General features: G+C 38.8%; 2 protein-coding genes across 3 annotated transcripts in view; one reads left to right on the top strand and one right to left on the bottom strand.

Moving 5' to 3' along the window:
- Nucleotides 1-18,930, bottom strand: part of STX8 (syntaxin 8) — a 279,491-nt gene extending 260,561 nt beyond the window's left edge. For both annotated transcript variants that reach the window (XM_069073085.1, XM_069073086.1), the window contains exons 1-3: nucleotides 18,789-18,930; nucleotides 7,255-7,354; nucleotides 3,449-3,543 (exon numbers count right to left, since the gene is read on the bottom strand). In XM_069073085.1, coding sequence (XP_068929186.1) covers nucleotides 3,449-3,543; nucleotides 7,255-7,354; nucleotides 18,789-18,805 — 212 coding nt within the window. In that variant the 5' untranslated portion in view covers nucleotides 18,806-18,930. The remainder of the gene's footprint in view (nucleotides 1-3,448; nucleotides 3,544-7,254; nucleotides 7,355-18,788) is intronic.
- A 7,638-nt stretch (nucleotides 18,931-26,568) lies between these two features.
- Nucleotides 26,569-27,824, top strand: part of CFAP52 (cilia and flagella associated protein 52) — a 92,171-nt gene continuing 90,915 nt past the window's right edge. Inside the window, exon 1 of the mRNA XM_069073671.1 lies at nucleotides 26,569-26,641. Coding sequence (XP_068929772.1) covers nucleotides 26,569-26,641 — 73 coding nt within the window. The remainder of the gene's footprint in view (nucleotides 26,642-27,824) is intronic.

The raw sequence follows: 27,824 nt of genomic DNA, 5'->3' as shown, positions 1-27,824 counted from the left end.
AATGAATGTCATATTAAAGAAGAATTGGACTTATTCTAATTGGAATTGAAATAGCAAGTACTAGTTCCCTGTAGCAATGAGTAAAAGTTACAAAGAGGCAAATTTTGGCTTAACTTTAAACCAAAATTACTGACAATGAGATATATTCAAAAGCGAAATAATTTTGAGCAGGCAGTGAGAACCCCCTCAAATCTTCAAGCAAAGTCTAGTTGATCACGTATAGTGAAGGTATTTTCATTCTGGTCACTGAATAAAATCAAACTAGCTAGTCTCTAAGATCCTTTCCAATACCAAAATTCTGTGATTCTTAAGATGGAAATGGGAAGTTATCACAAAATTGTACAATTTTTAAGTAATCACAAAATGCTACAATTTTTTAAAATAAGCCCTCTCTCCTACTGAAATTGATATGATGCTTTTACCAACAGGTAGGTTTCTTACTAGAGCAAAATTAAATAACTGTTCATTTATGCAACTAATCCTAAAATCATTTACAATGCTTGCTTTAGCATTATAGAAGTGATATCATAAAAAATTTAGAACCACCTTTTCTTCTTTAAATAGGTAGGTACATGCTATACAGAATATAGGTTTTATATATACAGAATATATTACACCACGAGTAAATGTGGTATTTGACATTGCTGCTTTTTTCTTTTTTATTACCTTTTTACATTACAAAAGATGACTTGTTTAGTGAGACAGGAGGAATCATATTTGAATGTAAAGATATTGTAAAAAAAAACAAAAGTTTACAATAAAAATGCTTTTAAAAGAAAAAAATTTAAAAGCAAGTTCAATTCAGATAGCTTTTAAAAAAAATTTTGGTTGCATCTTGCAAACTATATGTATACTTTTTTCCACTTTTAGCATTAGGCAATGAACTGAACAATACCAAAATTAGTATCTTTAGTATGAAAGATCAGCAATCAAATTCAAAGTGAAAGAAAGTTATTTTAGAATAAATTGTAAAGGTTAAATTCAGGAAAGGCAGAGCCAAGATGGTGGCACAGAAGCAGGAAAACTCTGTGTGAACCCCCATAACTTCCATATACCCATAAAAAATGACTCTAAACAAACTTTAGGTCTACAGAACCCACAAAGTGACAGAGAGAAACAAATCTCCCGCAGAAGGCAACCTGGCAGGCCAGCAGGAAGGGTCCAGCACAGCATGCTGGGAGTAGAGCCCAGCCCATGGTTTTAGCCACAGGGCAGCCACGACCAGCGATGGCTGGAGGGACTTCAGGAGAGTGGATCACCAGCAGCTGTGGTGGTTTCCAGAATTATCAACCGATAAATGCCAAAGACAAAGTGAGAGGTCAGTGTGGACTTTGAGAAGAGGGGGTCCTAGAGTGCGTTCAGGCCTCTGCCCCAGGAGGGAGAAGTGGCTGAGGCATGGCGGCTGTGCAGCCGCCTCCACATGGCTGCTTCAGAGCTCCTGGCCTGCAGATTGTAGGGGGACCAAGAGACCATTCTGAGGGGTAATCACTTTTTCTTTAACCTGCTTGGATCTGGATCACTGTCTAGGGGAAGGTCCTGGGGTGCATGACCAGTGCCAGAGCCTGTGGAGGCTTCTGAGAGGGTAGCCAACTAATAGCTCCAGCAGCTGTAAAAACCCCAGTGATTTGGGACAAAGTTCTTCTCTCTGGAAGCAGAGTTCTACTGTGGCAAATAGCTCAAAAGTCAAGTAACTGAGTGGCAACATGAGCAAGCAAAGGAAGCAAAACAAGCACAGCAATCTGACTTTAGATTCCTTTTTTGAGGACAAAAAGGATCAAAGCATGGAATGGCAGGAAGACAAGGAAGTCAGAACTCCTGCACCAAAAGCTTCCAAGAAAAAAACAAGCTGGTTACAGGCCATAGAGGAGCTTAAAAAGGATTTTGAAAACCAAATAAGAGAAGTGGAGGAAAAATTGGGAAGAGAAATGAGAATGATGGAAGAAAATCAGGAAAAGAGAGTCAACAACCTGACTGAAGAAAATAACACCTTAAAAATTAGACTAACTCAAATGGCAAAAGAGGCTCAAAAAGGCAATGAGGAGAAGAATGCCTTAAAAAGCCAAATTTGCCTGATGGAAAAAGAATCTCAAAAGCTCACTGAAGACAATCATTCCTTCAGAATTAGATTGGAGTAAATGGAAGCTAGTGACTTTATAAGAAATCAAGATACTATTAAACAGATTCAACAAATGAAAAAATAGAAGGCAATGTGAAATATCTCATTGGAAAAACCACTAACCTGGAAAATAGATCCAGGAAAGATCATTTTAAAATTACTGGTCTACCTGAAAGCCATGATCACAAAAAGAACCTAGAAATCATCCTTCAAGAAATTCTCAAGGAAAATTGCCCTGATGTTTTAGAACCAAAGGGCAAAATAGAGGTTGAAAGAATACACCAACTGCCTCTTTAAAAAGATCCCCCAAAAAAAAACTCCTAGGAATATTATAGCCAGGTTCCAGAGTTCCCAGATCAAAGAGAAAATATTACAAGCAGGCAGGAAGAAACAATTTGAATATTGTGCAAACACAATCAGGATAACACAGGATCTGGCAGCTTCTACACTGAGGGATCGAAGGGCTTGGAATATGATATTCCGGAGGTCAAAGAAGCTGGGATTAAAACCAAGAATCACCTACCCAGCAAAACTGAGTATCATGTTTCTGGGGAAAATATGGTTATTCGATGGAATAGAGGACTTTCAAGCATTCTTGATGAGAATAAATTGTAAAATCATTATAAACTTAGGTTTAATTGAGAACTTCAGACTAACAAAATTTTTCCAAAAAAATAATTCAGATTATGAATTCCTTAAGCTATTTTTAACAAAGCTTGACAGTGTTTATGGTGTCAAAGAAATAATAACATATTTTTAGTTTAATTGAAATTTTTGTCTGCCTCTGCTTATGTCAAGCAGACTCTTCCAAGAAAAAAAAATAAAAGATAAGACAATTCAGTCATAGGTAATCTACATAAGAGGGAAAAAAAGGAAGCTCTAATACAACATACTTATTAGTGCTGAGTCCTTAAAGAACAGACTACATAACATGAAACAGTGACAACAGTTCTAGAACAGGAGTCACGGCTTAGAATTGTAATCAATTCAAGCCATCCATCTAGGCATAGCTGATACTTTTTAAAAAGTGAAATTCCAAGCAGGGAACACTACAGAAGTCTATATAAATGTAAACAAAGGCTCCTTATATATAAACATTACACCCAAATAGAATATTTTTTTAAGCAAATCCTGCTATGCTAGCATACTGACTACTGAATATTTAGTGAAGACTTAAACTAGAAAATTAAAATTACAAGTAGCATTTTGGAGGCCTTCCTCACACTGTAGAAAAATCTGGGTGGCCTAGATCATTCTCTCAAGAGAGAATTTTTCCTCCTCCCCCAGCTCCTTAAAATACCATAAAGGGCACTGAAATATTTGCATGGATACATCTGGTGTGTTGACACAGCTCTTAGCAATAACTCCTTCAAGAGGGTGATCTTTTCCTTCAGATTCTGCAACAAAGCTCGGATTGTGACAGTAAGCTGAAAAGTAAAGAGCACATTTAATTATTCCAGTCTTAAAATGTACAACAGATTACAAAAAAAATTTAAATTCTGTTATATATATGATTTTACAAAGGAAAGAAAAAAACTGTTTCTATCTCAGAAATGATAGTAATGTGCTGCCTTTTATAAACAAAGACAAGTTTTTTAATATATCATCAGGAAAGAATGCATTTTGAATTGTTTAGTAATACAAATGTTAAACAACATAAGGTCAAGCACAGATGGAGTCCTCCCTCTGAAATAGATTACAGTCAGATAAGGGGATTTCAGAATTCCTCAACATAGATATAGTACATTTGTGGGTGATGACAAGGTTAAGGGTATGACCATTTCTGTGTGTGACTGAGGCTGAATGGAGGTAGTACATGGGAGATGAGTAGGCTAAGAAACAGAGTGGCTCTAGGTTATTTGAGGGAGTCATTTTTCTCGCCTATGTAGTCATATAAAGACAGACAAACAGATCTATGGAAACTGACGACAGGGAACCAAACCAAGACCAAGAACTTGCAGAACTCAGACAAGAGAGGGCAAGAATCAGATTTTGCCCTGAATGAGATCTCTTTGGAAGCACTGAAAGTCTATAAGTCTCCTGAGCTGAGATGTCCCTGAGATTCTGGAACAATAGAAGATTCAATATCCCAAGAAAGCAGCAACAAGAACAGCTCAGACTTTCTCTCCACAAGTATGCAGGGCTTAGTACTGACATAAAATCCAAAGTCAGAAAGTAGGCTATTAGAATGAGCAAGCAAAAAAGAATCCTGGGGCAGCCAGGTGGTACAGTGAACAGAGCCCTGGAGTTAGGAGGACCTGAGTTCAAATCAGGCCTCAAACACTTGACACTTACTAGCTGTGACCTTGGGCAAATCACTTAATCCCAAATGCTTTCATTATGGTGACAGACACACACTCAAAAATACAGAATGATTCTACAAACAAAGCCTCAAAGAAAATTATAACTTCAGTATAAATTTAACCAGAAGTCCCATAAAAGATGAAGCAAGACTTGACTTGAAAGGGGTTCTGTTATGTCTTGATGATCTTAAGAGAAGAACTGGAAAAGCAAGGAAAAGGAATATACTAGAAGAAGGGGGAAGAAAAAGGTTAAAGAAAATTATGTCACATAATCAAGGTGCACAAGTAGACATCTATACAAACCAGGAGGAGGAGGCAATGGGAAGCAGATGAACTTAAACCTCACTTTCATCTAACCCTGTCAAAGGAGAGAATACAAACACACACACACACATACACACAGAGTTGAGTACAGAAATACATTTCACTCAACAGAGAAATAGGAGGGAAAGGGAAAAAGGGGGAATAAAAGGGAAAAAAGATTAAGGGAAGTATCCCTTAAGCAAAATGAATTTTAACTAAGAATGTACAAAAACATTTATAGTTTTTTTGTGGTAGCAAAGAATGGGAATCAGAGGAAGTGTCCATAAATTAGGGAATGGCTGAACAATTTATGGTATAAATGCAATAAGAACAGTCAGTCAGGTAAGAGAACTAGCAACTAGGTGGTACAACAGATAGAGCACTAACCTGGAATTGGGAATACCTGAGTTCAAATCCAGCCTCAGATACTCACTAGCAGTGTGTCCCTGAACAAATCATTTAATCACTTTTTTGCCTCAGTTCCCTCAACTGTAAATAATGGGGATAATAAAAGCAAGGTTGTTGTAAGAATCAATGAAATATCTGTAAAGCACTTAGCACAATCTCTAACGTAGTAGATGTTATATAAATGCTTATTCCTTCCCCTTCTCCCCTTTCCAGTGGACAAGAGTTTGTGGAGATCAAATGAAATAATATTTGTAAAGTACTCAACCTACATAAATACTTGTTTTCTTCCCCTTCCCCAACTAGCAAGGGTATAATGAAAACTCAGAGAAGAGAAAATATCTAGGAGGAAAGGAAATCAACACAACAAAGTCAAATGCAGCAGATAAGTAAAGAAGGATGGAGAATGAGAAAAAAACAGCACATTTGGCATTTAAAAGATCCTTAATAGCTTTGGAGATAGCAGTTTCAGCTAATATGAAAAGACTAACAAATTGAAAAGCTAGTGAGAGGAGAACAAGTGTCAGCAGTGAGTGTAGAAAACATTCTCAAGGAATACATCTGAAAAAAGGAAGGAGAGAAACGGAGGACAATAATGTGAGAGGATGTTGGGGTCTAATAGAGGTTTTTTAAGGATAAGGAAACTTCAGCATATTTGAAAGCAGTAGAGAAGGAACCATTAGATGAAAAGAAGTAGTCAAGAGCCAAAGGGAAGATCACTGAGGACAAATTCTGCTGGAAAAGATGGGAAAGCACACATGAAACGGAGCTGAATCAGGGCAGGAGTTGGCCTTGGCCCGAAAGACGACATATTTTTTTCCTTTTTAAGGTTAGGGGAATGAAAGAGAAGGGATAGAGGATATCAAAGACTTCTGAGATTAAGAGAGATTAAGAGACTAGGAGGTAGATGCAGAGCCAAGATGGCAGAGGAGAAACAGCAAACCAGCTGGACTTTCCCAACATTCCCCTTCAAACAACTTTTAAAAAACACCTCAAATTAAATTGTGAAGCAACAAAAGGTTGAGGCAAGACATTTTTCCAGTCCAAAACAACTCAGGAAGTCAGCTGGAGATGTCAGTGACACCCGGGTGGAAACAGGCCCAGAGTGCCCTCACAAACAACCCCAGCAGTGGGCTTTGGAGGCAGCAGCAACAGCAGAAGCAGCATCTTCAGAAGCTCTCAGCCCAGAAGTGGGTAATGAGATTAGAAAACTGGTCAGAAAAAAATTATAGGGGCCCTGAGTTGACACTGGGTAGAGGACTGGACACTATCTGGCAATTACACTGTCTATACACAGCTCTGGGGAAAAAGGGACCAGGTCGAGTTTTCAGGGCTAAGAGGAGCATTAGCACTTGTGACTGAAGAGGAACAGGGCCCTTCCTGGGTAAAGACCAGAGCACAGACCAGTAGACCACACCTCTACCCAGATCATACCACTTAGAAACATCAAAAACTGAGAGATGCCCTTAAATAGCTCTGAAAATAGCAGCAACAAAAAAGCCTATGGCTTGAGACACTGCCTCCCCACCCAGCTAAATACAGACCAACTTTAACACAAAGTTTAAATCAGGAAATAAGTTAGGAAAATGAGCAAACAACAACAAATAAAGACTCACCATAAAAAGCTACTATGGTGACAGGGAAGATCAAAACACAAACTCAAAAGAAGATAACATGAAAACATTACGAACAAAGCCTCAAAGAAAAAATATGCAAATTGGACACAAGCTCAACAAGAATTACTGGAAGAGTTAAATAAAGAGATGATAAGGGGAGAAAAAATGGAAAAAGAGAAATGCACTGGGAGAAAAGGGAGAAGGGAGAGGAAGAAAATGGAAATTCTTCTCACATAAAAGAGGAAATCAAGGAAGAGCTTTTACACTGGAGAGGAAATGGGGGGAGGCGGTCAATGCTTAAATTTCACTCATCAGAATTGGTTCAAAGGGGAGAAAATAAATACGTGTGTATGTATGTGTGTGCATGTATGTGTGTATATATATATATACATGTATTTCATTAAAGCACTGAAAATACAGAGTTTGAATAATTAGCTTCAAAGATAAAAGGTTTTTTTCAGACTTTCAAAGCTAAAACAAAGGAGATTAGATAATTTATTACTGCTATTACCTTGGTTGTACTTTCACCATTTCTTTCACACTGGTTGCGCTGTTGGATTTTCTCAGCAATTTCTTGTGCAATATGACAAGTAGAATCATAAGTAGATAACCTTTATCAAAATTAAGTGAAGAAAAATGGTTTCAGGCTCTTAAAGAAAATTTCTTTACTTTCCAATTTTAAATGTCCAGATCTATTTTCTAGCATTAATGAAATATAAACAAGTTACAAATGGGAAAGGGTATCAAAAAAGGGTATGATAAAACCACCTGTTTCCACCCGGGTGTCACTGACATCTCCAGCTGACTTCCTGAGTTGTTTTGGACTGGAAAAATGTCTTGCCTCAACCTTTTGTTGCTTCACAATTTGATTTGAGGTGTTTTTTAAAAGTTGTTTGAAGGGGAATGTTGGGAAAGTCCAGCTGGTTTGCTGTTTCTCCTCTGCCATCTTGGCTCTGCATCTACCTCCTAGTCTCTTAATCTCAGAAGTCTTTGATATCCTCTAATCAAAGCTCCAATCAAAGTATTTTAGGTGAGAAAGGAACTTAAAAGGGGAGGGAGGAGATAAGCATTTACATCTACTTTGTACTAGGCATAGTCCTAAGTACTTTACAAATATTATCTCCTTTGACCCAATTGAAAACAAAATGTGGCTACAACCATCTGCTCATTCAACAAACATTTAATGCCTACAATATGAAAGCTACTACTAAACTAGAGACTGTGGGAAATAGAATAATGAAAAGACCAAAAATGATGCATGGTAAAAAAAAAAAATTTACTGTATTTAGAGTTAGACGACTCAGGTTTGAATACTACCTCTTTCACCAATGACCTGGATCAGATAAGTCACTTAACCTAGAAGCCTGTTTTCTAGTCTGTAAATTGAAGGGGTTAGACTAGATGACTAGTAAAGGCAATCACTGAGCATTTAAGTACCATCTATTCACCAGCACTGTGCGGGTGCTGAGGATACAAACACAGTGAAATAATCCCTACTACCAAGGATTATTTCCAAATAGGGCAGGAAACAAGTACATATTTAAGAATATGCTGAATAAATATAAAGATAATAAATACAAAATGGTTAAATACAAGGTAGTTTGGGAGAAAGAGCACTAGCAACTGAGAGCAGGAAAGCTTCATACAAAAGACAGTTTAAGTCGAATCTTAAAAGAAAAGACTCTATGACATAGAGGTAAAGAGGAACATATAGAATGGTCAACACAAAGATATGGAAATAAGAAATAGATGCCATGTGTGAAGAATAGAGGGAGGCTAGTTTGGCTGGAATGCATTTGCAGAGTGCAGGAAAAGCACTCTAGGTGAGGACCAGGTTGTAAAGGGCTTTAAAAACTAAACAAAGGAATTTATATTTTATCTAAGCAGCAATAGGGAGTCAGTAGAATTTATTAAGTAAAGGAGTGGCATAGTCAGATTTGAGCTTAAGAAAAATTATTTTGGCAGCAGTATACAGAATGGAATTCAATGGTGAAAGACTTAAGGCAGGGATCTGCTTTGTGAAACTTCACATGTATAATGGTATCATAGTGCTTGCCTTCTTAATCAGTGCGGGAGGAACCAAAGGGGCAGAGAATGTGGAACTGAAATTTTTTAAGTGAATAATAAAAAATAAGTAAACTTAAAAAATGTCTCAAGATTTAAGGCAAGGGAATTAATTAAGAGGCTACTGCAATAATCTAGGCAAAAAGAGAGAGAGCCAGATAAGGAAAACTGTGTGAATAGAAGGAAAGGATAAGATGTAAGGAATGTTGTGAAATTAGACATGGCAAGATTTAGCAATTGACTGAGTAAGTGAGGTGAGAATAACAAGTTAAGGATAACTTTAAGATGTGAGCATAGTATACTGAGTAATAGTACCTTCATTAGAAATAGAGAAGTATAAAAGAGGGATAGGTTTGAAAGGAAAGATACTAAGTTATGTTTGGAACTGTTGTGTTTGAAATGTTTTGGGTTACATTCGGTTTCAACAATATGATCTAATACAATTCCAAAAAACTCGGGATGGAAAATGCTATCCACATCCAAAGAAAGAACTATGGAGTCTGAATGCAGATCAAAGCATACTATTTTCTTTTTTGTCTTCTGTTTTTTCTTTCTCATGGTTCTTCCCTTCTGTTCTGATTCTTCTTTCACAACATAACTAATATGGAATGTTTAATATGTACATGTATAGCCCATATCAGATTACATGCTGTCTTGAAAAGGTGAGAGGGAAAAAATTTGGAACTCAAAATCTTATAAAAGTGGATGTTGAAAAATAAAAATAAAATTTTAAAAACGAGAGAGAGAGGAGCCTAGAACCTCAGGGAACACTTGCAGTTAGAGGGTATGATAAGAATGATGAACTAACAGACTCCAGAGAGGTTGGAGAGGTAAAGGAGAACCAAGAGAGTAGTAACACAAAAACCTAATTAAGAAAGTATCCAGTAGGAAAGGGTGGTCAATAGTATCAAATTAAAGATTAAGAAGGATGAGTACTGAGAAGAGACTATTGTATTTTCCAGTTAAGAGATCATTGGTAACTTTAGGGAGGACAATTTCAGTTGAGAAACCAGACTGCAAAGGACTGAGGAATAAGTGAGAGGAGAACAAGTGAAGGTAGTGAATGAGCTTTTTCAAAAATTCTGACCAAGATACAAGAGACATAAGACAATAGTTTGAGGGGATGTTGGAGTCTAATGAGGGTTAAGGATGGGAGACTTGGGCAAGTTTGAATGCAGGAAGGAAAGGAATATGTAGATAGGAAGAGGCTGAAGACTAGCAAGAAAGAAGGTTCTTTCCAGGTATGGTCTTAGGGTCTTTTATGAACTTGTCCTTGCTTTCAAAATGCTTAAAGTATAGTAGAGGAATATAAGACACATAGATGGTCATATTATAAAGTCAACTGCAATCAGTACCATAAGAGGTAGAAAGGGCTATATAAAGGCACCAGAGGTCACTGGCGGCAATGGGGGACACTACAGGCGTTATGGCAGGCAGGGAGGATACTGACCAGGTGGATACTAGGGAAGAATTTGTTCAAGTTAGAAAGAGAGACTTAGAGCAGCTGACAATAGAAGAGATACAGTTACAAGACTTTTTACCCAAAATACTGCATGGAATGGAGATGCTGGAAAGCTTCCAGAGTTTTGATGCTATAGAAACAAGTCAATGGGAGTTAAGTGACTTGCCCAGCATCAAGTCTCTGACTCCAGATTTGAGCTCAGGTCCTCCTGACTTCAGGGCCTATTGTCTGTCCACTGCACCACCTAGCTACCCATAGTCTTAATGTATCTTAAAGATGATACTATAAAGCAAATAATTATTAAGAAAAAATTTCAATTGTGTATTTATTATGTGTTACTTTTATCATCTGTTGTAAAATTAAACATAAACCATTGAATGAGCAAGTAAAGGTATAAGGTTTTATTAGGCAAGATTGAATCAATGAAATCCCAAAGATGGCACTGCCTATAAATGGTTTTTGTGATGTTTACAACAGGCCACAACGAGGAGGCATTATACAAATGAAAGTTTAGAAGAGTAGCCTCACATTTGTTAGCCAAACATAAAAGAACCAAAAAATGTTGGAGATAGTAGAGTTCTTATGGGGTCTTAGTCTGATCCTGTCATTTCTTTTAACAGAAAATCAAATACAGTTTTTCTAACAGAAGACTCAAAAGTTTGAGCTTATAGAGATAAAACAGTTTGAAAAATCTCAAGAATTTTTTTCTTCCTTCTCACCAGGCCTGGAAAAGAAAGAGCAGGAAGTAAGAATGGATTGTGAACATTTTAGAGCCTGATTGAAAAAGTACAAGCAGAGAGTATAAAAGAGAAGGTACAGTAGCTGTTATAGAAAAAAATTAACTGTTCAATCTATGTTTATGTTCAACAAATAGTAGAGTATTTCAGTTTTGCATAAGAAATGGAAAGAATTGTCATTTACAGCTCTTAAATATCATTAGATAATATTTCTCAAGTTTTTTATATTCTGAGTGAATTGGCAAATTGTTGGATAGTGGACTTTCATGAAAAGTTCACTTTATGTCTTTTAGTAACTGTTTACAATTAATGTAGTATAAAAGATTGTTTAAAAACATTAAGACCTATATTGCAATAAAAATAATAAAATTAAAATGCAGTCCCAGTAGTGATTTACAAAAAAAGAAATGGCTATATAAATTCAGAGGAGGAAGAGATCACTTTTCAACTAAATGGGTCAGGAAAGGTTTTTTAAGAAGGTAACATCTGATTAATGTTAACCATTCTTGAAGGATGGTTATGATTTCAATAGGCAGAAATGAGGAAGAGGGCATTTCTGCAGAAAGGAACAAAGGCACAGTGTAGGAAAAGAGAGGAGGGTAGTGTAGGGGAGCAGGCCAGGAGGGGACCTTTCAGAGTACAGTAAATCTTCCAATTTGACTGCAACAGAAACTGTCAGTTGAAATGTGGCCAGAAAAATAGGTTGGGTCCAGATTAGTCTTGAATATCAGGCTAAAAGAGTTTGTAATTTTTTCAGTTATCAACAAGATTAAAGATTTTTGAGCATAGAAATGTCATGTTCAGATACAACAAAATTAATCTGGCTATTAGAGGCAGCATGGTATAGTGAATAGTGGTTGGCCTTGGAATCAGGGAGACCTGGATCCAAGTCCTACCTTGGACATATACTAACTCTGTGATCCTTAACAAGTCACTTAACCTCAGTGTCTCAAGTAAATGTCTTAAGATTTTTAAGTTACTGATAATTTGCAATCTACATCGCTGGAGGTAGTTTCCACACCAAGAATTTTTTACATTGATGAAGTAACAGGTCTGAATTAAACAACAACAACAAACCTCTGGCCATTGTGCATAGGATAGAAAAGGGAGGAAGAAACCAGCTGAGAGACCTACAACAACAGTTGAGACAAGATAGATATCATGAGAACATGAATGAAGACGATGCAACTGAGGACAGAAAGGAGCAGGCAGAGTGATCTACAAACGTGGACAAAAATCCAAAGGACTTACTGATTGACTGGATAAGTAAAGCAGAGGTGGAAGGAATGAGGTGAGCCACAGGACAAGGTACAGATCTGAGAATCATAGCATTACAGACCAGGAAACCTGGAAGGGGCCTAGAGATCATCTAGACCTGTGGTGTCAAACACAAATTAGCAACCTGGGTCACTGATGTGTGTAATAAGGATCACTGTGGACCATATATTGATTTTGTTTTTGAATGTAATATTAGTCATGTTTTATTTTTATTTACATTCTTAACTATTTCTCTATTTTAATCTGGTCCCAGCTGAGCTCAAGAGTATTGAGGACTGTGGGTCAGATCTGACACCTCTGATCTATACCAATCTCCTTGTCCATATAGATCAATACTGTATCAAAAAGTATTGAGTACGCAGCACTATGCATGGGATTATGAGATATAAAACATATAAATATAAAAAGGAATGTAAAACATATCCCTTCCCTTCAATGTGCATAAACCGTTAAAAACTGGACTAATAACTGGGAGAATGAGAAAGAGAGAGGTAGAATGGGGCAAATTATCTCAAATAAAAGAGGCAAGAAAAAGCTTTTACGGTGGAAGGGAAGAGGGGCAAGGTGAGAGGGAATGAGTGAACCTTACTTTCATCAGATTTGGCCTAAGGAGGGAAAAATATACACACTCAATTGGGCATGGAAATCTATCTTACCCTACAGGAAAGTAGGGGGGAAGAGGATGAGGGGTGGGGGTTATAAAAAAGAGGGCAGATTGGGGAAGTAAGCAAACACTTTTGAGGAGGGACGGGGTCAAAGAAGAGAATAGAAAAAATGGGGGCAGGATAGGATGGAGGGAAATATAGTTAGTCTTTCACAATACAACTATTATGGAAATATTTCGTACGACTACACATGTATGACCTTTATCGAATTGCTTCCTTTCTCAATGAGGGTGGGTGAAGAGGGAGAGAATTTAAAACTCAGTTTTAAAAACTAATATTAAAAATTGTTTTTAAGGGGAACTGGGAAATAAGATATATAGGCTATGGGGTATAGAAATTTACCTTGCCCTACAGGAAAATAGAAGGGAAGGAGATGGGGTGGGGGGTGATAGAAGGGAGGGCAGATGTTGTCTTGGGGTGGAGGGAGGGGAGAGAGAGGGAGAAAATTTGGAACTCAAAATCTTGTGGAAGTAAATACTGAAAACTAAATAATAAAAAGAAAAAAAGAAATGAGACTAATACATAAAAAAGAAAAGCAAACACTACATTTCAGAAAACTGAATTAAGTCAAAAACATGACTTTTAGTCCCAAGTCAGCCATAAGCAACATGACCTTGAGCAAGTCAATTCACTATGTGCCTGATTATATTGATCTATAAAACGAAGAGACTGTATTACCTGACATCTAACCCTTTAAGCTCAAATATTGTATGATATTAAGTTTTAAATTATAAACTATATAGTACAGACTATAAACACTGTGAGAGCAATGATGGCAGTAGTCAGAGAGAAAGCTTCTTGAAGAAGTGGAATTTGAAAAGGTCTTTTAAGGTCTTGATAAATGTAAAGAAACATTCATGCTCTCTCCTATACCTGAATTGCCCTCCCCCTTCATCTCCACCTACTGACTGCCTAACCTTCCCTCAAGGACCTTCTGGAGTGCCACCAACTCAATGAAACTTCCTTTAATCTCCAGCACATTAAACACTTTAAGTAAATCAATCAAAAAGCATTTAAATGCCTACTATGCACCAAGCACAAGGTAAGCAATAGGGATACAAAAGCAATTAATTTTTTTTTCAAGGCAGATTATACAGAAAAGTTGGGAGACACACACATGAACATGCCATTGTAAGTTCCACACAATTTGAGGTATTTGAGCCAATGAGATACAAAGATAAAAGCAAAAGTCTCTGCCCTCAGGGAGCTCACATTCTAAAGGGATAGGGCAGCAGGGAAAACAAGACATACAGTATAGGTACATACAAAAATGGAGGCAGCTAGGTAGCTCAGTGGATAGAGTGCTGAGCCTGGAGCTGGGAAGACTTGAGTTCAAATTCTGCCTCAGACATTTACCAACTGTGTGACCCTGGAGGAGTCACTTAACCTCTGTTTGCCTCAATCTATTGGAGAAAGAAACAGCAAAAGTCTAGTTATCTGTCAAGAAGACCCAACCCCATGGACAGTACTGGCCGCTATGGTCCATAAGGTTACAAAATTGAATACAACTAAACAAAGGAACACATACAAAACAGATACAAGTTAACCTTAGTAAAAAAAAAAAAGGCAGTATACAGCTGTGGAGAATAAAAAAGGAAGGCATCTTGCAGAATGTAGTACTTCAGATGAATCTTCAAACAAGGGAGGCAGAGGCAAAGTGGAAACACATTTCAGGCATTGGGAACACCCAGCATAAAGGCAGTGAATCGGAAAATGAATTGTCAACCGTGAGAACATCAAGGCCAGTTTGGCTGGACAACAGAATGCATGGAGGCCATAATGTGTATATAATAAAGCTAAAAAGGATAGAATAGAGCCAGATTGTGAAATCACGTGATATTTACTTATAAGAGGTTGATCTACAATTTATATATGCAGACACTCCTTCCACTAGTATGGATCACAACACCACCACACCCCAAATCTTGTTCATGTCTCTACAATTTTTCTAAAAAAGCTACACTACATATTGGAGACCTTCCTGATAATATGCAATTCCCCTCTTCTGGTAAAGGGTAAACTCTTGATCACTAGGTGAAAAATAACACATGATGATGTTTGTGTTAGTAGTTTAGCATGTAGTAGTGGACAGAGAGCCAGACTTAAATCAATCAAATCGACATTTATTAAGTGCCTCCTATGTATCAGGCACTGTACTGGAACAGTGAAAGACCATCTCTACTCACAAGGAGTTTACATTCTAATGGGGAGACAAGTACATATGTAAAAATATACACACAGCAAAAATAAAAGAGAATACAAAATATATACAAAATAGTTAAATACAAGGTTGTTTGGGAGGAAAGATATTAATATTTGAGAAGATCAAAAAAGGCTTCATGCAGAAGATGGTACCTGAACTGTATCTTAAAAGAGCTGAACTTTGAAGCAGAGGTAAGAAGGTAGGTACTCTAGATATGTAGGACAGTCAGGGTAATTACACAGAGTTGCAATAAAAAAAATGAGTTTCAATTCTGACTCAATTGTTTACTAGCTATTTGAAGCTAGACACAGTCTGTCACCCTGTTTCCTCATCTGAAAAATGGAAATATTAATAGAACATATCTCCACAGGGTGATTGTAAGGATCAAATGAAATAAATGTTTGGTAAAGCTTAGAGTGCTATTTAAATATTAATTATTACTATTATGTAGTTTGGGAACTATATGATTCCTAGAACCTATTCTATCACTTAATAATCTAAAGTAGGGTCACACAAGACTGGGGGCCATTATGTACCTGTCCATTTCACAGGTTAGCACAGGCAAAAAAAATTTCACTGCCTGATAGCCAATCTTTTTGTGATTAATCTCTCCATAGATGTCGGCTGGTATATTCAAGCTTATGTGGTCTTGTGCATAACCTTGTCATGGATAAGTAATCACCGATAAGAACTGCCCCACAGCTTTCCTTCATCTCTACTCCCGGGCCCGGCTTTCAGAGGGCTCTTTGTACACTACACAGTAACCTTAGAGGGGAAGGTTATAGCGGTAGGGTAGGATCAAGAAAGACCTCATACAGTAAGTAGTTCTTGAACCGAGTCTTGAGGGAAGCCAGTGGAAATTATATAATGGCTGGTATAATAGACACTGTTATACAGTGTCTTAATTACTGAACATAACTTAAATTTTTCTGGAGCACACTATCTGGAACTATTTGTTTTCATCATTTCCTACCTTATAGTATAATTCTCTGTATATACGTTATAATACACTCCCTGTTCCTCCCTAATCCCAATTCCTCATGAAAGCTCTTCAACACAGGAACATTGTTGTTTTAAAAATCTATGTCCCAAGCACCTGCCCTGGAGTCAGGAGGACCTGAGTTCGGTTCCAGCCTCAGACACTTAACACAAAAACTAGCCGTGTGACCTTGGGCAAGTCACTTAACCCCAATTGCCCTCACAAAAAAAGCAAAAAGAAAAATCGATGTCCCAGCATCTTGCCTCTATGAACTTGGTATGTCTGTTGCATTACATTTACCCACGTGTATTTTCTTTCTCCCTATGTGTTCCCTAAGATCAAAGATCCAGGGAAAGACAGCTAGGTGGCAAAGTGAATAGAGCACTGGCCCTGGAGTCAGGAGGACCTGAGTTAAATCCGGCCTCAGACACTTAACTAGCCGTGTGACTTTGGGCAAGTCACTTAACCCCAACTGTCCCTCCAAAAAAAAAATAACACATCAGAGACCAAGGGGCAGCTAAGTGGCACAGTAAATAGAAGGCTGGCCCTGAAGTCAAGAGGACCTGAGTTCAAATCCCATCTCTGAAACTTAACACTTACTAGGTATGTGACCTTGGGCAAGTCACTTAACCCCAATTGCCCTGCCTTCCCCCCTCCAAAAACACACAAAAAAAAGAAAAATCAGGGACCCAGTCTTATTTATCTTTCCATCTTGTCTTACTAATACACTTAAAGACACTAAAAATCCTACTTGCAAATTTGTTCTTTCCAAGTACCTTCTTTTCCCATAGGTTATCACTCCTTCCTTACCTCACTTCTAAGGAGTCACCTTGCACAAAATGGGTACTTAATGAAATGTTCAATAGGCAATTATTGAATGAATGAGTACTTAGAAATGATCTTCCACCTATTCCATCTCTTTTGCAGTTTGTTAGGCTAGTGGAGTGAAATTTGAAAACTAGCCCTTTCCTTCCATTCTTATCCCATTCACTGGTGAGCTTTCATCTTCTTTCCCCTGTAGGTTTGCAAAAAGCAGACTTTTTAAGTCCCTGGGACAGAAATGGGATACCTGACCATCTTCATTCTCAGCTTTCTAGGTCTGGGATTCATTAAGAACTTCTACTGTTCTAGGTCTCCGAGAATGCTGATCTAGTTGCTTTTTAATAAGTGCTTATTCAGTTTCAAACTCCAGTTTTATGTACCTATTATATGTTTGTTTGTTTTTTTTACTTTTTAGGGGAGTTTAAGGTACAGAAAGGGGAGAAGTGGTAAAACATGAAGTAATTTGGTTTTTGCCTATATGTGTACACATACATTTTTCTTTGTATCCTGTATTTACCTGTTCATGACCATGTTATAGTCAATTGCCCCAGTAGATGCCTTCTCACTTTTATATCTGCAGCCACTGTCCCCCACACCTGGAAGACTAAACAGTCACATCTCTGACTCCCTGGCTTCCCTCAAGACTCAGTTCAAAAACTACTTACTGTATGAGGTCTTTCTTGATCCTACCCTACCGCTATAACCTTCCCCTCTAAGATTACTGTGTATTGGATTTGCAGAGGAAACAGTGGAAAGAATTCTGGATTTGGAGTCTTTTGTCCAGCCTTTGTTCAGATATCATCACTACCATCTGTGTGACCTGGGGCAAGTAACTTCATTTTCCTGAACCAGGCTCCTCATTTATAAAAGGAGAGGGTTGGAATAAGCCTTCTAGCTCTAAATCTAGGATCATGACTTGTATGTTTTGCCTACACCTATATATGTACATTTTGTGCCTTCCCTTGGAATGTAAGCTCCTTGAGAGCAAGGACTGTTTTCATTTTGGTCTTTCTATCATCGCCAATGCATAGCAACAGTGCCTGACATAGAATAGGCCCGAAAAATGTGTTATTAGATTGCTTTGTCGATTAAATGAAGGAACAGAAAGTATCAATGGGCTACCAAATATTAGGGTACATAACTCAAGAGTGCATGAGAATAAAATCAGATTACAAAGAGCCCTCTGAAAGCCGGACCCGGGAGTAGAGATGAAGGAAAGCTGTGGGGCAGTTCTTATCGGTGGTTACTTATCTATGACAAGGTCATGCACAAGACCACATAAGCTTGAATCCAGAGCCCCGAGCCTATCCGGAAGACCCGAGTCCAAATCCTGTTTCAGGTACTTACTAGCTGTGTGACTCTAGGCAAGTCACTGAGCCTGTCTGCGTCAGTTTTCTTAAATGTAAAACGGGAATAACGATATGAACACTCCCTCCCGCGCCCCCCACCGTGGTAGTGAGGAGCAAATGAGATCATGGTAAGGAACTAAATTTACCACAGTGCCTGGCCCAGAGTAAGCGCTACACACGTGTATTATTATTATTACTATCGTTACTATTCCTCCTCTGCGTCGCCGACTGGCTGAACTGTAGGAAAAATCACAGGACGAAATCCAATTCAAGTTTCCTAAACGCTGTTCTGTTCTCGGCGGTCTTAGCTCTGCGCTCAGAAAGGGCCGGCTCCCTGCTCCTCCTCCCTTTTCCTCCCGAGGAGGATGCCGCTCGCCCGGCTCCAACCCAGCTTCCTCAGGGGGAGCGTCTTACCCCCGCCCCTGCCCTACCACCCCGAGCCTGCCCCCCAGGAGCCTGCTCTGGGTCCCTCAGCCCGGGCCTCACCAGGGGTCCGGTGCCATGACGCTGCCTCTGCTGCTTCCCGCAAAACTTCCGGGTCACTGCAGCGGACTACGGCAGGCCAAATGGCTCAGTCGCCGAAGGTCGAATCCAGAGCTCTGAAAGGAAGCGAGAGTGCGTCTTCCTAGAGGCGCCACAAGGGGGCGGGACTGGGAGGGAGAAGGTGAACGGAAAGGGCCTGGAAGAGAGAAGTCCTTACAAGGAAGTGGCCTAAGATATCATGACTCCCTCACTTTAGAGATGAGAAAACTGATACCCAGAAAGGGGAAGTGTCTTGTCCAGATTCTCAGTTTTAAAGTGGTGGAGCTGGGATTCGAAATAAGAAATCCATTGTCTATTGTACCACACCAGCAGGAAGGGTAATTAAAAAAAAAAAAAGAAAGAAAGAAGGCCTCGGAGCGATAATTAAGGAAACCTGGGCCTCTAGTTGGCACAGTGGCTATTAACACTGGACCGGGAGCCAGGATGACCTGAGTTCAAATTCTCCCTCAGATATATATTAGCTGTGTGACCCCGGGCAAGTCACTGAGCTTCAGGTACCTCAGCTGTAAAATGGGGGGAAATAATAGCATCTACCTCCCAGGATTACTGTGAGGATCAAATAAGATAATAATTGTAAAGTACTTATAGTCCAGTGTCTGCACATAGTGAGTAGGTGCTACATAAATGTTAAATATTATTATTCAAAGCCTCCTTCAAATGGTTGTGTCTCAAGACCCCTGGGCAAGTCACTTAACCTCTAAGTGCCTGTTTTCTTATCTGTGAAAAAGACAAGATTTGAAGAGAAAACCTGAAAAGGCCTTTTCAACTCTAAATCTTCAAGCTTATGAAATGTAAAATAAAATTTAAAGAGCAAAAAATGGAGAAGGGGAAGGAGGAGGAGAAGTGAATGGAAACCAGATCTCAGAGAAAGGTAAATCTCTGGATAGGCAGTAGCTGTAACCCAAAGACTAATTAAGAATTATAACCTTTAATCTCAGTGCCCCCTGGAACTCTCTAAAAGGTGGTTTCCAAACAAATTATCACCACTTCCACAACATAAGCCAAAGCTATGAAAAATCATTTTAGCCCATATTTTAGTCAAATAGAATTAAGCATATATTACAATTTTAGAACAACACAAAAAATTCTAATATAAAATGAAAATGTAGAACACTCATTGTTGAGCACAACCCCACCTTACATTCCCCTAATTGATCTGTAAACAGGAATTTCAGCACAAACTCCACCCTTCCCTCTCCTAATTGATCCTGGGGGGGGTTCAGCCTAGGGTAAAATCCCTGCTCCATTCTACCCTGTCCCCTCCCCCCCCACACCCCCTATCGGGTGTTCCCTATCTCCACCCATTCTGGGTTCCCTGTACCTCAGCCTAGGAAAAACTTTGAGGGTGAAGGAAAATTCGAATATACACTGACCAATCACTGATTGTAGTTTCAGCTTACATAACCTGACTATTGTAATCTCTTTAAAAACCAACATACTATTCATGCCAAATTACTGTCTGATTTGGGTATGTGACCCCGGCAGTCCTGCAGTAATAAAATCCACTTCCAATTTTAATCCCAGGGATCTTCTGTCTCTATCCTTTATGCCCTACATCATCGGCCAACAAAATGTTATAATTTTCATATTTGTAATAAAATTAATCATTTGTAAAGGTGACAGTCATTAAGTTGGCAGATCAACTACCTCACTCCCACAAAAGAGAAAGATAAAAGTTTAATCTAGTGAGAACATATCTTGATCAATTATGCCTCATATTTATCAAAAGTGAGAACTTATCTCTTTAGTTCACTAATCACCAACAAAGCCTGGATATAGCCCTATAAGCAATAGGAATTCTGTTTAAATTAGCTGAAGCACTTGGTCATATCTACATTTTCAACATGAGCATTTATACCTGGGAACACTACAAATCAGGGCTTGATGTATTGTTTTGTTAATTGTTTAGACTTAAGAAAGTGATGGAGAAAAATATTAATAAGATTAAATTTAATAGTATCTCATGTACATAAAATTTACAAACTATGGTTACATTCACACATTTATCAAGTGAAAACAAAACGCCATCTTTACTGTGTGAAAAACTCCTATATACCTTCCTAGGTATGACAGGAAATCTTTTTTGATTAGCTGAAGCATTTGGTCACATCCTCTGGCACCTGAATAAAAGTACTGAATTGTACAGAATCAGAGATCTGAGTGCCTGGAGAAGAGATAACTAACACCCCAAGAAGGAATAGTTTTGGTGGACAGAGCAAAGCCCCAACTCAGTCTCAATCTAGGTCTTACACCTCCACCTCCCTGGCTGGAGGGCCCTTGGTTAGAAGAACCTCTTAAAGTTATTATAAGGAGGGGCTGCCAGGTAGCACAGCAAGTAAGAGCACCGGCTCCAGTGTTGGGATGACCTGGAGATCAAATCTGGGCTCAGACGCTTAGCATCCATCCAGAAACACCTGGCCGTGTAACCTTGAGCAAGTTACTTAACCCCAATTGCTTTTAAAAAAAAAAAAAAGTTATTATAAGGATCTAGAGGATTTGAACTTTTTCTTCAAATCAATCCCGTTTCCTCAAAGCTAAAAGAAAATAAAAAGATTAAGGATTGGGTCATCCTTTTTGTACATTTATTCAGGTCTGACTTAGCATCTCCTAAATTATCCATCCTTCCATCTGTACAACAAAATTTTAGTCATCACATAAGCCCCTTATTCTTCCATGGCCAGCAACCAGCTTCTCCCAAATTTCCATATGGTACGAAGGTCAGAAACGAGGTGCAAAATATATAAGCATGCTCTATATAGCCCACTAACATTTGTTATGCTGTAGATAAACTGCATAGCCAACTCAGATGGCAACATGATAGGCCACAGGGAGTCTACATTCCCCTAAGCACTCTAGAAAAAACTTTAAAAATGAAATAGAACAATGATAAAGGAAAACTAATAGAAATGACTTATCAGAAAAACCACTCCATCCTGTCCAGAATTGCACAAGAAGACCAGACAGATCTCCATGCTGAGCAGAGGTAAACCAAAAGAGTCACAAGATACAGCACACAAGCAACCTGGAGCCATGAAAGGGCAACACCCAGGCAGCCAACAATGGAGCCCATACACGAGACAGGACCACATCAACACCCAAGCAATGTAAGACACAGGTTGCACAGTGCCAGGCAGCCCACCCCATGGCAAAGTACAGGGCCAGCCAAGTACCCTGGTGTGAGGGATAACTTGCAATGAAGTTTTCCCATTCTGAACATCCTATATACATTCTTATACTTTGTAACTAAGTTCAGTATCATTTCCCCATAGAGGTGTTTCTAGTTTGGGGAAAGGAATGGTAGTGTGAGAGTAGCAAAGGGTGAAGTTTCTATAGAATTGCAAGAATTGCTGAAAGAAGACTATTGATAAAAAGTACCAGATAGTAGCCTTGGGAAGAGCTGAGGCAGTAGCCTCGGGAAGAAGTTGGGTTCCCACTTCCCAGAGAACTCCTAGATAATACCGAAAATGAAATAATGTAGAATAAAAGGAGCTGGCAGCAGCAGGTGGATTTGACCAATCAGGAAGCAGACAGTGGCCTTGGGATACTCAGGCCCAGATAAGGACACATCTAGGTTGGACTGAAGGGGGGTTCAGTATTCTGGGGTTGTTACTGCGCTTGTGTAGTGGACCTCATATATTATGTATGTTATCTAACAAAATTAGAGCCTCATTAGTGATAATTATGGTAATGGATTGAGATTGCTTTGTGCCAATTGGTTGGTATTAATAAGAAGATTGTGAGCTTGCCTTACCAACCAATGGTAAGGTAGGACAGTTGAGAGGGTGTGAAATTCCCACATTAGGGTTTTATAATCATGCCTTTGCCTTCTGTAGGGTACTTCTCCCTTCTGGTTCTTTGTCAGATTGGGGACACCTTTTCTCACAAGATCTTAATAAACTCTTTTCTACTTTCTACCTTAAGAAGCCTTTGAGTTTAATTTGGGCAAGGGTCTTTACTGTCCCACACACTGGCACAACTGGACCAGATAACAAGTGCTTGAACCCTATCAGAACATAGGATTAGATCAGTACCCAGGAAGCACCATGCCCAGGTAACCCTTTCCTACTATTCTATAGTAAAGGACAGAGCTGAAACAGTGCCTAAGCTGATCAGGGCCCAGATAGCCCAATCCAGAGCCATAGCAGGAGATGGGGCAGCCTAGTGCTCAACTAACTCCACACCTTAGCCACCAAGAGAGACAGGGTCATCCTAATGCTCAGGGCAGGGAACCATGACTGGTAGGAGGCCTGTTACCAATGCAATCGGCCACATTCAGTTAGGGCCTATAAGGGTTACAACAAAAGATGGAATCAAGACTCTGGAATCAAGACTCTACAAGAAGAAGGAGACTAAGAAAGAGAAGTCAAAAGCTAAATCGAGGTACCAGAAGACTAAGCCAAAACTTAGAGATTCCTACAGGGGACTGGCCACTCCACATAGGTCCAAGCAACCATAATAATGAAATGAAAAGTTATCAGTCTCTTAGGCCTACTTCTAAGACTGGATGTAGTAGCTCACTATTATTCCCTCAACTTGCCCATTTATAAACTGGGTTTTGAGTTACATCTTCAGAGGCCAGCTGTTATCCCAGGTTCTAAGGGATAATCCATGGGTTTTCTTTCACATCTACTTTTTTTTTTAATGAGTTTTTATTGATGTCATTTGTTTTTTTTTATCAACATAATTTTCCCCAGGATCCCTCTCCCTGCCCCTCCCAGAGAGCCATCCCATATAACGAATAGCATTTTTTAAAAGACAGGAAAAAAAACCTACACACAACTTATCAATACATTGAAAAAAGTGGGAAAACATGCAATGTGCAACATTTGTGTACCTCATACTCCACAAAGGAGTATTTTGGTTGTGTCTTCTATCTAATCTGTACAGTTCTACTTATCTTTATAATATTGCCACATTCACTTCTGATTTTTTTATGTGTAGTTATTTTTTTCTTTTTTTTTTTTGCTGTAAAATATTTTTATCTTCATTGTCTATAGTACGTTTTAGCAAAGTGGAATTTTCCTAGTTACCTCTTTTAATTGGGTCTATTTTTGCTTTCACTTTGTAACAAGTTCATGATTGCTACTCTTCCACTCCTTTAAGTCTCATTTGATCCTGACAGGGGCTCCATGATATTTGAATTGTTTCTCTTGGGCTGTTTGCAATATTTTCTCCATGACATGGAAGCTCTGGAATTTGGCTCTAATATTTCTGGGAGTTTTCATTTTGGGATCTCTCTTAGGAGGTTATCAGTGGATTCTTCCAATTTCTATCTTACCCTTTGGATCTAAGATATTAGGACAGTTTTCTTGAACTACAGCATCCAGCCTCTTTCCTGATCATAGCTTTCAGGTAGCAAAATAATTCTTAAATTATATCCCCTCAATCTACATTCCAGGTCAGTTGTTTTCTGATGAAATATTTCACATTTTTTTCTTTCCATTGCCCATTTGTTTCACATTTCATTCTTTTGACTTTGTTTTAATGTTTCTTAATGTCTCATGGAGTCTCTATCACTTCATTTGTCAACTATTGCAATAACCTGCAGATTATTCTCCCTACCTCTAGACTCTCACCACTACACTCTACCCTCTACTCAGTGGTCAAAGTGATATTAAGGCACAGGTCTGACCATGTAACTTCCCTACTCAGTAAACTCCAGTGGCTCCTTATCACCTCTAGGATAAAATCCTCTATTTGGTTTTTAATGCCCTTCATAATTTGGTCCAATATTACCTTTCCAGTATCCTTAAATCTTATTTCCAGGGACTCCAGTGACAGACCTCCTTGCTATTCCTTACATATAATACTCCATTTCCAGGCTCCAAGCATTTTCATTTTGCTGTCCCCCATGCCTGAGATGCTTTTGCTCCCTCATCTCTGTCTCCTAGTTTCCCTGGCTTCATTCAAATCTCAGGTAAGTCCCAACCTCTGCAAAAACCCTTTCCCAGTCCTCCTTAAATTTTAGGGCTTTTCTTCAGAGAGTACCGCCAATTTATCTCGTTCATACATAGTTGTTTGCATGTGGTCTCACCCATTAGATTGTGAACTCCTTGAGAGCTAGGACTGTTTTTCTTTGGGGGAGGGAGGGAGGTTGCCTTACTTTGTAACCCTAGAACTTATCACTGTACCTGGCATACAATTGGCACTTAATAAATGCTAGACTGATTGACTCTTGTTCTCTACCTGTTAGATGAAGTGTCCCCTTCCCTTGTTAATACATTATCACATCATCATTGATCACATCATCAACTGAACTAGGGGGAAAAAAACAAATATTTCATTCATGTAACACAATTTGTTTAGCCATTCTCCAGTCAATGGGCAACTATTTTGTTTCTAATTCTTGGTTACCACACACTCCCAAAAAGTGCTACTATTAATATTTTTATTTCTATGGAACCTTTCTAGTTTTGAGGTCCTTAGTGGTCTGCTGGTGTCAGTTCTTTTCAGTTTGAACATTTACACCTAGGTAATCTGCAAACATAATAAATCGGTGCTTACTCTATTGTTTTACTGGTTGTCTAGACTTAAAGTGACAGATAAGTTTAGCACAGATTAAACTTAAAAGTGTGTCCTGCTTATCTGTGGAGTTCCTGGATCAAAGAATATAATGGCAAAATTCTCGAAAATTTTGAGGAAACACACTTAATTTTTTTATTCATTTTAAATAAATTACTCAAATATTTCAATATGTAAGTATTTAAATCACCTAAAAAGTGAATTCACCTTTAAAAGTAAATTAAAGTTAATTTGTTTTGAGAATGTTTGAATAATTACAAATACCCTATTTCCTGTGGTATACAAAACCAATACCAGGGATCACTTCTTCAGAGCATCAGTTTGTTGTAGGATGCAACAAAGCTTATTATCCTGGCTTTAAAATGGTCAGCTTTTCCTATATGTACAAAAATTTTTATAGCAGCTCTTTTTGTGGTGGCAAACAATTGGAAGTTGAGGAGACACCCGTCAATTAGAAAGACTGGAACAAGTTGTGGTATATGATTGTAATGGAATACTATTATGCAATAAGAAATGATGAGCAGGGTGCTTTCAGAAAAAACCAGAAAGACTTACATGAACTGATGCAAAGTGAGGTGAACAGAACCAGAAGAACATTGTACACAGGAATATTGTATAATATTCAACTGTGAATGACTTAGCTCTTCTCAGCAATACAAAGATCCAAGATAATTCTGAAGGAATTATGAGGAAAAATGCTATCCACCTCTAGAGAAAGAACTAATGGAATCTGAATGCAGATCGAAGCATACTTTTTTTTTAAATTTTATTTTGCTTGTGGTTTTTTTGTCTGTTTTATTTTACAAAACCACTAATACAGAAATACATTTTGCATGCCTGCAAATGTATAATCTTTATCAAATTGCTTGCCTTCGCAATGATAGGTGAGGAAAGGGAGAATTTGAAACTCAGAGAGAATTTGGAACTCAAACTTGTAAAAAATGAAGTTTAAAATTTGTAACTGAGAAAAAAATTCGAAAATTAGGCGGCACTGTGACTGATTCCTAGTTACAAGGACCAATGAGCATGAAGCAGAGGGTCTGAGACCTGCAGAAGGCGTGGAAGTGTGGCGAGCCACCTAGTGAATGTAGACTCTGATTTGTACGCAAGCGCAGGTGTAGGCTGGTTGCCATCGCGACAGAGGGACGCGGAGTGCTGGGCGGTGAGTTTCAGCTACCCAGAGGCTAGTGGTGTTGCGGCGATGGCGGATTCCGAGGCCCTGCCAGAATCTGAGGTGCTTGGACTGGAGCTTGAAGCAGTGATTGGCTTCAATGGTGAGGCATGAAGAGAGATAGTAAACCGGCTGTGTCACTGGGATGTTAAGAAAGTCACTTCGTGACTTTCCGTGGCCCTCACTCTGCAAAATGGGTATTGGGTTTATAGTTTCTAAGGACCCCTAAGATTTAATGAGCCACGAGAAGCTCTAGAAACCTATGGGCGTAGGAGTGGGGTGGCAAATAGGGGACTTGAGACTGAAAAAGTTTCCGCTCTACCTGCCTCTTGCCCCTGACCTTGGCCCTGGACCCCAGCTCTGATTTATCGATCTGAGCGGAGTGGGTAGATAAAAGAGGAGCAGAGGACTAACTACAAGGATGATGAATAGAGAGGGCTAAAATCATTAAGACTGATTCCCTAGGCTGATTGACTGACTGACAACTGGACCTCTTAATAGATGAAGTTGTTCTAGAGCACCTTCTCCTGTTTGGGAGTCCCTAACATCAGCCCTCTACCTTTGAAGCTTGTTCTTTCTGACCCAAAGCATTATACTCCTTCCTTCAGTCACTTGGGGTTGTGCACTGCAATGTATTTGACTCTGCTCCCAATTCAAATCTACTGTGCTTTTAAGCCATCTAGATATCTTGTCTGTTTTCTCTGCCTTCCAAAGTACTGAGAAGAATGCTAACTAGCTAATTTGAAAAAAAATAATTTCTGATTGTGGGTGAGAATAGGGCGGAGGTGAAGAAAGCTGGAAGGAGGGCAGATAATTTGCATTATTCATCTGGGGCAGTGTCTTTGTTGTCAGACTCGAAGGAAAAACTCCAGTGCTCAGAATTTCAAACAAGGTAGTAATAATACCATGCTTGTAATTTTTTAGTTTCCTAAAGTGCTTTCCTCCATGCAAGTTTTTTGTTTTTGTTTTGTATTGTCCAGATCTGTGCTGTACTGTGGACTGCTGGCTTGGAAATTCTTTCCACAAATGCTGGTAGACTACTGTAATTTAATGTTTTAGAATGATAATGATGATGATAATAGCTAACACTTACATAGTGCTTTAAGATTTGCAAAGCTCTTTACAATAATGCCCAGGGTCACACAACCATTAAGTGTCTGAGGCTTTATTTGAAGTCAGGTCTTCCAGACTTCCCTTACCCACTGTATCATCTAACTCTTAAGAGTTGCCTGTGTCAGAGGCACATACTTTCTGACTACTGTGACTGGAAAATGTCGATAAGGTTG

The sequence above is a fragment of the Petaurus breviceps genome, unplaced genomic scaffold (assembly GCF_028583685.1).
Source record: "Petaurus breviceps papuanus isolate PSGF00001 unplaced genomic scaffold, PetGlider_PUasm1.0 90865, whole genome shotgun sequence".
NCBI classification, from domain to species: domain Eukaryota; kingdom Metazoa; phylum Chordata; class Mammalia; order Diprotodontia; family Petauridae; genus Petaurus; species Petaurus breviceps.
The sequence above is the reverse complement of the archived record's forward strand: the minus strand, read 5'-3'. Positions and strand labels throughout refer to the sequence as shown.